The sequence below is a fragment of the Corapipo altera genome, unplaced genomic scaffold (assembly GCF_003945725.1).
Source record: "Corapipo altera isolate COAL_440 unplaced genomic scaffold, ASM394572v1 48, whole genome shotgun sequence".
In the NCBI taxonomy this organism is placed as follows: Eukaryota; Metazoa; Chordata; class Aves; order Passeriformes; family Pipridae; genus Corapipo; species Corapipo altera.
The window spans coordinates 4,296,220-4,307,728 of record NW_020884931.1 but is presented as its reverse complement, the minus strand read 5'-3'; the positions used below and the strand labels follow the sequence as shown (position 1 = coordinate 4,307,728).

Below are 11,509 nucleotides of genomic sequence, written 5' to 3'. Positions count from 1 at the left end.
ACGTGACAACACGTGACAACACGTGACAACACGTGACAACACGTGACAACACGTGACAACACGTGACAACACATGCTCTCGTGTTTTCTTAGGTAGATGGAGTAGCAAATATTCTTCACCAATGCTAAATCAATAAAGTTATTTCATTAAATTGTTAAGCATTTCAGTTCCTGAAATGGCCAAAAAAAGTGGCATTTCATCTTTGTTTTCCCATCAGAACTGAATTTTCACTGTGGAAAAAGTTGGTATCACGGACAGTCATTTCTGTAGGAAAATCCTTCTAAAGGAAGAGTTCTTACTGTGGTGACCCAACCAGCTCACGAAAGCCAGGCTTGGGATAGCTGCAATTCATGGCTATGTCGAAGGCCTGTTTGATCACATGGAGCAACTGGTAGCCAAATGATACCTGAGGCACATTGAAACAGGAGGCACATTTCTCTCCAGGAAACCCCTATGCTTTTACACTAGGGATTTTTCCCTGTCATGTAAATCCATAAGCAGCCTGAGTTCCTCCTAGATAGCTTTTAATCTGTATGAACACTGGTTTTCAGTAGATTTGAGCTCATGTCAAATGCATAAACATTGTATCTGTCATCATCTGTATTTGCACATAAGTATTAGATAAACAGGGCTATGAAAATATGGATATAAGAATGAATTCAAAATGATAGATATTTACAGCCTCTGACTTTGACTTCTCTCCTTGCACAAGCTGAGATTAAACAGTTTGCATTTCTAGGCAGATCTATCTAAACAAGAGTATTACCTCATGGCACTTGAAGAATGGGGATGTCTCCAGGGTAGCACGGATACCCTTCAACCGGTTAAGGTAACTGTTCTGGAATTACAAAAAACAAAACAAACCAAGACGTCAGTGCTGAAGAAACCTACATAAAAACTGCTGCATGGGGCAGCCAGGAAAGTCACCCCTCTTCCCAGCATCATCTCCATGATACTACGTTTGTATGGAGAGAGGCCAAGGGTGCTCTTCAGCCGCCCTGCACTCAGCATCCTCCCACAGACCTGTCCCCTCAGAGGGTATCCCCTTCTTTTTGTGATCCACTTATCCTTTTGGCTTCTACAGTATCCTGTGTCTTCCAAAACTTAGTGAAATCATTTGCTTTTGCTGAAACAGTGCTTTCTGCAGACTCTCCCCACTGCATCCATGGTGCTCCCCAGGAGGGAACAGCTAATTCAGCTGTCACTGCTGTGTATGCACAGCCAGGCTGTTTTTTTCCTCTCCCTTGCACCCTTTTAATAAGTCAAGTCTTCATCTCATCTGTCGTTTTATCACTCAGTCAGTCAAACACCATAAGACACTTCTGTAACTCCATATCAGCACTTCTGCAGAGTTGGTCCCATAGGCAGAAGGGCTTTCACACGAGTCAACACACAGGTCAAGATCTATGAGTCTGAGTATCCTGGCAAATTGCTGGAAGGCACTAAATGTTTTCAGGGGGCCCCACTGGTAATTTGATTTTGGGGTTTATTTAGAAGGACTAAGCACAAGAGCACACACACAGCAGGTATCTGGGCACTGTAACACACCTGCAAGCACAGATGTGGGGATCACTGTATTAAAATGCTTTGGCCAAGGAGCCCCATCCAGAGCCACAGCATGATGGTGTGAGTATGCTCCAAGCTCTTTGGGAATAAAATACAGCCAGGCAATTTCATTTTCAGATCCAGGAATAATCCCAGGGTAACCCTTGTCAAAGTGAACATGCTGGTTGGAAGGAGGTAGTGCCAAGGGCCACTCCAGTTCAAGCCTTGCCTTTGGAGACTTTATACAGTACAGCTTAAAATGGGAGCGCTTTGTCAAACAGGATATTTGACACAGTTGGTGTAAATTGTTTACAGCTACATCTCTTATTCTCCTGGCAACATAGGGAAACTTCGAAAACGCTGGCGGCGGCTTGCCCATGTGAAGGGTGCCTGGCGCAGGGCCACCCTTCTGCGAGACCAAGCACAGGGCATTATGCCAGGCTGGGAGCCCCTGCCATTGCACACTGGGGTAAGGAGTGGGCTTGGAGGTGGCCATCAGACCCATGGAGGAGGGGCAGAACATGGCTGTGACTCCACAGTGGGTTTTGGAAGCCAACTCTTGATTATCATCAGCAGACTCGGACCTGTCTTAAGCAGTGCTGTTGCAGCCAACATGTCCCTTCCCAGCTCTCCCCTCACCTCTGCACTTGGATAGTCTTTCTTTTCACTATTTCTCAGGCTTTTTTAAGAGAAATTGCTCAGGCTTCAGCCCTGCAGGGCAGGGAGCTGAGGCCAGCCTCTGCAGGAGAAGCCCTCTCCAGGGAGTCCTCCCAGCATCCCCCACTCACCAACACGTTCCTGTTCCCTCTGGTGAACTCCCTGAAGGCCTCCATGACTTGTTCCTTTGTCCGTGTCTTCTTGAAGTCCCGGTTCACAGTGCCGTCCTCTTTCTGGAAAAGACAGGAGAGTGGTGAGTGGGATGGGGAGGGAGGGAGTTGGGCAGGACTAGGTGTTTCAGCAGCCATGCATATTTCTGAGTAGGATGCAACCATCATTTTTGGCAGCTGGAGGATCTGTCTGTGGATCAGGGGTGAGCAGAGACAGCAGCTCTCTGCCTTGAACATCCCAAACTATGCCACAGCCTCGATGCATTGAGCTCTAATACAAACAGCAGCTCTCTATCATTACGCACTTGCCAAGGTCACTGGTAACGTGGACAAGCTCCCACTCATGGACCTGGTGCTCACCGCCAGCACAGGCTGGAGACTACCTGTTTCTGGTGTTTCTGTGCCCAAATAGCTTCCCATCACTGCTGTGGCTGAGCACAGGTGCTGACACCAGCCTTGGGCTGCCTCACTGGCTTGGGTAGGACAGCAAAGCATGATCACAACAGGACAAAACTGAGTGTGATGGAGACAACATCTCAGGAGCAGGCACAAAATGTGAAGTCCTTCATGGACTGCTGCAGCAAGGAGATGAAGGCAAGAAGCAAGTCCCATGGCTGTCTGGCCTAACTAGTCCTTTGATAGTCCATGGATTGCAAACCCTCAAGGGCAGCAGCCTGGCACTGAGATGCAGCGAGCAGCTTTTTGCTCTCCTCCATCTATTTCCCAGAGGCACATCTGTCCTTGACCTGCCATGGGGTTGGCATGGCTTGGTCCACTGCAGGGATGACACTCAGCCCTGACCCAGCAGTTCCTGTCTGAACCTCTGGGCAGCTTTGTAGGTCTCTCCCCATTTCCCTGATCCTCCTGGGCTCTGATTTTTACATCAGCACATTTCATTGTCTGGAGGGGCTGTGGGACAGGCAGGCAGATCCTGCTTCCTGGATACAGGGGCTATTTTAAACCACACATGCTTCTGCTCATAGCTCCATTGCAGAGCTCCATCCCACTGCTCCGGACAGCTTGTTTGCACACAATAGAGTGAAGGATAGGGGCCAAAAAGACATCCTGTGGGCTGGGGAAGATGAAGTAAGGATGAAGAAGCAGAGTAGAGCCTGGGGGAGGAAGAAGGTACAATGAATCACCTGCCCTGGAGATTTGAGACCCACCCAGCAAAATGCCCTGGGATGGGGCAGTGTACATCCCCCTGGACAGAGGGCTGGCTGTCAGCATGGTGAACAGTCCAGCTTGGGGGGAAAGGTTGAGTACTCAGGCTGTGGAGAGCTGGGCAAGGCAAGCCCAGCACCAAACCAACACATGGGATGAAACACACAGCACACTTAAGCTTCTAACTTGTGTTTTGTGCAAGCGTTAACAAAGGTGATAACAAAAGCAACATATTAAAAGAAAAACTCCAGGAAAAACTTCGCACAGATTGCAACCAATGCAACCAGCTTCAAACCACCCTGGACCCAGCCTGACCACCATGCTGTCACAGGGCATAAAAGCAAGGCTAATGGCTGGCAGAGCATGTATCGGCAGTGCCCAGGGAGACTCCCTGCTGTAGCAGCCCTCCTAACAATGGACCAGACAGAGCCAGGCTCCCTCCTTTCAGCTGTGTCTCTGCATGGGCAGGAGGCCTTCATCCGACTTTCCCAAGATAGGCAAGCCCCATCCAAGGCTGGACACAGTGTGGCCAATGGTGACACGTGTGTGATGTACAGGGGAAGGGCACCAGGCCGCTTTATGTCCCTCACGTGAGCCCTGATGTGGCAGCTGAGAAACCAATCCACCCTCTCCCAGGGGGACGATCGATATCAATCTGGAGAAGTGCCACAGCACTCATTTCACATATAAAGAGCACAACTTTCCACAAAGCATCCAAGAAAGGAGATGGACTTCTAAGTGCTCCTAAAAATAAATGAAAATCACAGATGGTCTTTCAGATAAGGCAGTCTCAGCTTCAGGAAAGCCAAACAGCCTATCCGCAGTGCTGCTCCCACCATTACACGCCTCCCGTGGTTTCCTTGCCCAGCCAGACGTTTCTGCCATGAGGCTGACAACTGCTGTAACATTTACAGGTGCCTGAGCCCCGAGGGGGCTGGCTTCCATGCAGGAGAAATGTGAGGGGGGCTGATAAGGACTATTGCAACCTCCGCCCCATCAGTGATTCCAGTTCGCTCTGGCGTCACCCAGGCAGGGTCCGGGTCAGCCAGATCTCCCTCCAGCACTGTGTCTGACCTCGGATGGGGCTTGCAAGCTGCCTGTCTTGGGAAAGTCAGGTGAAGGCTTTCAGGGCTGGCTTTGGGACCCTGCAGACATTCCAGCCCTGGGGAATACCATCCCACCGTGGCCTTGCTGCAGGCAGTGTGAGTGATGCTCAGACCAGATCAGGAGCTCAGAAGTGTCACTTTTGCAATGAGCTCCAACAAACTTCAACTGGGTCACCAGGGATCACTTGTATTACTTTTAGCATGGAAATTTTATTAATAGCTACTGTTTCCAACAGTTTCAAGCTACGCCAGAAAGTTAGATGAGTGTCATTATCTCCTTTAGCAGAGGAAAATTTCCATTTTAATGAGGAAAAACTAGATCCTCAAGGCCATCTGGGAAAGGCAGAGCTCAGCCAGGAAAGGGTTTCCATCCTTCTTCCCAGCCCTGAGCTGCCTGTTCACCTTACCTGTCCATGCTATCCCAAAGGCTACCACCTTTCCTCTCCTTCCCCTGTGACCCCTTCCAGCCCTTGTGCCCAGGGCCAAATCCTGTCCTTCCACTTCAAGGTACTCTCCTTTACCAGCCTCCAGCCATGAGCAAGGGGCAGGGCAGATTCACTCCTGCTCTTCCCAGGGAAGCATCCTCAGCAGGAAATATAACATGGAGAGACAGTCAGGGCACCAAAGGCACTTTCCTTAACGCAAGGACTCAACCTCAGAAATAAGGCAAACAACAGGGATACAGCACAGCCAGCTCTACAGCCCTGTTGGAAAAAAAGCCAGCCGTGAAACAGCGTGTACTGCTAATGCTTTAGCTTAGGGGAAAATAACCCAGAAGCTGAGGGATTTAAGGAGAATTACAGTAATTAGAGCCTTGATCAAATTAGTCAGCCCCTAGCAGCAGCAGCAGGAATACTGCTGGAGGCCAGTACTTCTCAACATTTTTCAATTAAAGGGCTGTTTCAACACTTTGAAAAAAATCCACTGCTCAGATTGGGCAGCAACTCACTTATGGGCAGCTAAAACAGAGGCGGAAACCTCACCACTCTGTTATGTATTTTATTTCCCTCTACAGTAGTTTTTTTTCTTCTGTGGGAATATGATTTGGGGTTTTTATACTTTTTTCATTTCAGGTGGTTCACGTATGACCTGCTCCTGTTGTAAAGCCCCCTAAACTTCCCCAGATCACAGACTGAGAGGCCAAGACAAATCACAGCACCGCTGGAGGCCAAGGATATATCATGTTGGACTATTAATAGACAGATATTTCTGATTATACAAAGAAAGCAGGGAGAAGAAACAGTGCATGGGAGCTTTGGTCCCGACTGGTTCAGTCCTTCTTTATACGGCTGCAGTTTTAAAATAAGCACCAGCAAAACATCAGCAGTGGGAACTAGGCAAAGGATTGTCCTGACAGAGCAGCTCACAGAAAAGGGTCTTTGGGAGAGCTGGGGATATCAGGGAAGAGCTGCATGAGCAGGCAAGTGCCCTGACCCAATGTAGGCACCACAGAAAGTTGTTGTGGGGGAGCACGACTGGCAGCATCCCAGGCAGAGGCATGGGATGGACAGGAGTGCCTCACATTGCTTGACAGGAAACTCTTGAAAGGGGCTCAGCCCAAATGCTCCTCCAGGGGTTTCTGAGAATGGCTGAGTTAGAGCTAAATGCACTGTCCTCTGCTGGCCATTGAAAGAGCTAAATGAAGGGGTTGTCCTCCTCCCTGTGTGCAATATGCACAGAGGAGGTGACAACTCCCTGTCCACCAGTGGTTTGGAATGTGGGTAATAGGAAGTAGCAGCTCTGAATGACCCACTCCTGCTGATCAGCTTTTAAATCCATGGTCTAATACCTGCATTTGTTTGCTATTTGGTGAAGTGAAACACTACCAAGAAAGTCTACAAAATCTGGTTTCAGGGCTTTACTAGGGAATGGCTTAATTTGTTTTAATTCTATCATTTTGACACTGCTATCTCCAAGCAGGAGAGGTGCAGGAGTTTAAGGCCACTGAGACCCAGATGGGCACTCTGGGACAATCCTCTACAAGTCAGAGAGGAGAAAAACTATCTGTGATCAAGAAACTCCTCTAACCAAGATACATGTAGAAATTGGGCTGTTGCTTCCACTAAGAGCAAGTGGCTGCCCGGAGCTACCACCTGGGCCCTCAGCAGCAGCCCAAGCCTGAATTACCGCAAACACAACTTGACTGAGCTCCTCTTGGCTGCCAAGCCAATGCCATGCCCAGGCATGCAATGAAACCCTTGGCTCAAGTGTGATATTACCTTTAATTCATGTTGGCTGGCTATCAGAAGGCATATGCCATTGCTAATGTTCATGCAAGTAGTATCACTAATGCAACTGCTCTGCGGTTACAGACCTAACTCTGTTCAAGTGCCATTCCAGACATCTCTTTCACTGCAAAGCCTGCTCACCAGGAGAAAATCTCCTGGGCTAGCTCATCTAATAGGAACACAAAAGCATCCCATCAGGAATCTCCAGAAATGCGAGCGCTGCTCTGAGCAAGCACAGCCAGCAGGTTACACGTGTGTGCAGGTGCTGACAGAAAGTGCTGCTGTGTGTGTTCGCCCCATTTCAGAGGGCTCAGCTGCTGAATTCTTCTGGCCAGGAGTGTAAATACACCCTCCTTACTGACTGTGGCTAAGCTCACAGCTCCAACCGCAGACCGGCACATGTTCAAACTGGGATTTGGATTAATGGCTCAGCCGAGTGGCACAGTAGTATTAAAAGCAAACAACTAATTTGAGTCCTCAAGTTGGAGGATGGCACTTTGCATTTTGCAGTTAGGGAAATCAAGCAAGCAGCTGATTTAATGAGATTATGACTAAAACTGTCCTCTTGCATGGATGCCCTGAGCTCAACTGTAAGCTCACAAGAGCAGCACTGCCCCAGGCGAGGTGCCTGGGTGGTAGTTTGGCTGCAGACACTGGGTGTGTCCAGATGTGACACAATCTTGCCACCAGCACGCTGAGTGTGTACCTCTGTGAGTGAGTTTGGTTAGTGAGCACTCCCAGCAGCTGACGCCTCTGCTCTGCAGAACTGGAGCAGACTCACCTTTATCCCCTCGATCCTAAAGCCCAGCGTGGCAGTCGAGCTGATGGTCTCCCTCCACTGCATGTAGCGGGGCTTGGTTACTGCCCGCAGCACGTTCTCCTCCTCTGTAGGGGCATCAGGATCCACCTCAATCATCTTCTGGTACATGTCCTTCCTCAGGCTAGGCTTCTTCCGGGCCTTTATCAGCTCCTCCTCCAAGTATGTTCTGCAAGGAGCAGTGGGGGGTGTATTAGCAGGGCCACACGAGGTGCCATATACCCACAGACAGCCCTTACCTCAGAAATCAGGCTTATCTAAGATAGCCGATCTCTAAGGAGTAGAGCAGCATAGGAAATAATGGAGCAAGCCTCACTGCAGGTGAATTGATCCTGATTTAATTATCACTCCATCATCAACACCTGCTATCTTTTCAGTTCATCAAGGAACCACAACCAGTTTGGCAACAACAAGGGAAGTTTTTCTCACAGGTGCTCATGGCCTTGCTGCTGCCACTCTTTGTCTGGGGGGGCCTGTTCCCCAACGCTCAGGAACCCTGAGCAGTGACATGGCTGTGACAAACTAAACATGGGTTTCAAAATGTGCCCAGGAAATGGCCCACAAACTCTGGGACCCAGCTGAATTGAAGGCAAGAAGGAGGTTACCACGTCCCAGCCCTCAGCATTAGCTGCAGCTCTCTGTGAGGGTTGGCCGTCGTGGGCCAAAGCCACTCCTGTGCCTCTCTTTTGCTCTTCTGTCCCCTCACTCTGTGCACCATGAGGGCTCAGCCTCACTGGCTGCTAAATGGGGTGTTTTCATGCAGGGTTGTTCCACTGATGATGATTTTGCCCAGTATAGGTCTGTTTTAAGTGGACTATCTAGCAAAAGCTTTCTCTGCAAGATGGAGCAGAGGAAGGCATGCAGCCTTAGCCAGGTGCTTACCATCACCCCCAGACTAGGGGGTGCAGCTGGGATGGAGAAATGAGGGAAGGAGAATGGAAGGTGTAGAGGAGCATGCAAAGACCTTGGTTTTACGCATCCTTCAGAGGAGCACACTGGTGAAGTTCTGCACTCTGGCATGCAGAAAACTGTCATCCACAAAGTAATACTTCCTGCAGCAGTAATAAACCAGTATGGAGTTCATCTGGCAGCTCCCAAACCTGCCCTGGCTCAGCCTGGCAAGTGTCCAGGCTCTCTTCAAACAATTCACCAAATTGGGTGAGATGTCCCAGCAAAAGGACACAGGAATGACCCTGTCACCTCCTTCCGCCCAAATCCAAACTGCTCTACACTTCCCACTAGCCATGCCCAGCTCTGCAGAGGGACAGTGCCCTCTGCCCATGTCCCTTGTGCCAAAATCCCAGCACTTCATGCTCGGTTCATCTCCAGAACCAAACAAAACACATGGGAAGGATTCTAGGCATAGTATGTGGGACAATGTTCTTGTGTCCCCCACAGGCTTAGCAAGGGAAAATGGTGCCTTTACTTAGGGCAAGCGCTGATCACTGAGCAGACATCTCCAGGGCATCAGTCCCTGTGAAAAATACTGCAGATGAAAGAAATTAAAGTCTTCAGCTGAGATCACCAAACCCATGATTTTGGGACATACGGAATAAAACAGCACAATAAAGCAGCACTGTGCTACAAGCGCTGGTCATGCTCCTCAGATTTCCTCCCGAGGAGAATGAGGGATCATCTAATTCTGTGGCTTTGTCCCCCCTGTCGCCTCAGGCTTGAACCATCACCAGGGCTTAAGAAAGAGAAAGTTTTGTTTAGGAGCAACTGGAGTAGGCTGCTGCATCCCAAAGCCAGGTTGGCAGAAAAAAACCCAAACCTGCATCTGCCTGGCTCAGATGACAGGTTTAATGGCTTTCAGGTTTAGATTATTTGCTCGGCCATAGGGATGCCCCACGCCATAGCATTAAACTCAATTCACCCTCCCTTACAAGCTCTTCCCACAGCACTATCTTATTTAAGGATGATGAGGCCCAGCACATGTGCCCCCTTCCCTGTTCTGCTTGCCTGAGCCCCAAAACCACAGGTGCACAAATCACCCGGCCTGTGATCTGTTCGTGGGAGGCTTTCTTCCTCCCACAGACAGCTGTAGGAACACCTGGGCAGCATGACCAGCAGGTCTTCTGGTGGCTGTCGTCTCTGGGTCCAGAGTGGGTCCTGTCTCCTTCCCACAGCAACATGGTATGTGCCAGCCAGGGCCACGTGGCTGCGCCGGGCCCCCTGCCCTTCTCTCCGCCCCTCGGGTGGAAAGTATTCCTCGCCTCTTCCCTGCCGACAGCCCAACACGCCAGTTCGAGTTTCACATCGGGAGTTCAGGAGGGGAAAAAAAAGATTCCTCCCTCCCACAGAAAGCATCAGCTTTTCCAGCAGCGCAAGTGTCTCCACCACGTCTGGGCTGTGTCTTCGCCAGCGAGGGGGGTCTCAACCCGCCCTGTTGCCAGCCTGCAGCAGATCCAGGGCCGAGTGGTGGCCTGAAGCTGCTCCAAAACTGGCAGCCACCTGGGGTCACCAATCCTGCTCACATTTGCTCTGGACACCCTTGTCAGCTGTGGCATCGCTCACTCAGAAGCTGCTGCTGGCCAAGTGGCTGCAGCCTGGGATCCTGGAGTATCTGTAGATGGTTCTCGAGGAGGACACGGGTAATGTTGCTCATCTGTTAGGAAACGTTTCAAGAGCTTTGCATGAAAGGCACTAAACTACTTAGCACACGTATTTTATCCCTCCAGTGCGCAAAGGAGCAAAGCGTGAGCAGAGGGAAAGTTTCTCGCTCACTGAAGTTGTGCCACTCAAGTGTCTTTATTTCACACCCCTGGAACCCTGGACAGGATCTCCCACACCTTTTGGTCCCTGACCCATGACTGTGTCCTCATGTGGCAGAGACAGGAAGGCTTCCATACTCTTAAAAGCTACTGTGCCATTCTGATATACCCAAACCCAAACAGAGTGCTGTCCCTTCCAACACACCAAACCACTTTCCCAGCATGCAGGACAGTCAACGAGCAGAGAAGGAAGGAGCCTGATGTGTCCTTCCCATACCCAGGCTTTCCCATGGCTCTCTCCCTCATGCTATTGGCTTAGCTTTTCCTGAAGACAGATGAGCCTGGTGTTCTTACCTGCATGTTTCAGGCAGTTTTACCCAGGAGATGCATTTGCTTTGGGTATCCCATCTTAAAACTCACATAACATCCCCAAAGCCACTCACCTGACCCCCATTTTGCAGTCCATAACACAGGGGCAGTCAAATTCAGCCAGCAGATCTTCCATCTGGTTGTATCGCTCCCCATCCTTGACAACGTCGCCGTGGTAGGCAGGAACATACGGCTTCAGGACATCGTTCATCAGGCGGTCGAGGCAGCGCTGCTCGGATTCACAGTGCTTCTTCAGGATCCTGCCGTTGGCCGCTGCCTTGAAACTACCTGAGAGTGACAAGGGATGATGTGGCACTTGCTTTGCATGGGGGATGATGTTATGCCTTCTCAAAACAAGAAGGGCGGCCCAACACCTTGGAGGCATCTCCACTTACACCTGAACTCAAAAAGAGTCCCCACAGGATGTGACTTAAAAGCTTGGGCTGCCGGAGGTTTATGACCAGCACTGTCACACCTCAAAGAGGGCAGAGACCTGCCCTGCAGCACTCAACACATTTGCTTCATAGCCTCTGTGTGCTCTCCAGTAGGTTTACACCTTTGTCTCTAGGCTCATGTGTGGGGCACCTTCGTGCTGGGCAGCATCATCTGCTTTGCTGTTGATCGTGAGGTGGGCTTGGGTCTCACCCAAAGGACCCGGCTTTCTGCTGCTTGAGAAAAAGGTGGCAATAACACCTGCTGGCCCTGGGAGACTGAAAGCCCAGAGCACTGCATATTCACA

At 50.2% G+C, this 11,509-nt stretch overlaps 1 protein-coding gene across 1 annotated transcript in view; it reads right to left on the bottom strand.

The window, feature by feature from the left end:
• ITPKB (inositol-trisphosphate 3-kinase B) overlaps positions 1–11,509 on the bottom strand; it is a 68,311-nt gene that overhangs the window by 4,423 nt on the left and 52,379 nt on the right. The window contains exons 4-7 of the mRNA XM_027659342.1: positions 10,845–11,058; positions 7,652–7,856; positions 2,334–2,435; positions 767–838 (exon numbers count right to left, since the gene is read on the bottom strand). Of these exons, the coding sequence (XP_027515143.1) occupies positions 767–838; positions 2,334–2,435; positions 7,652–7,856; positions 10,845–11,058 (593 nt within the window). The remainder of the gene's footprint in view (positions 1–766; positions 839–2,333; positions 2,436–7,651; positions 7,857–10,844; positions 11,059–11,509) is intronic.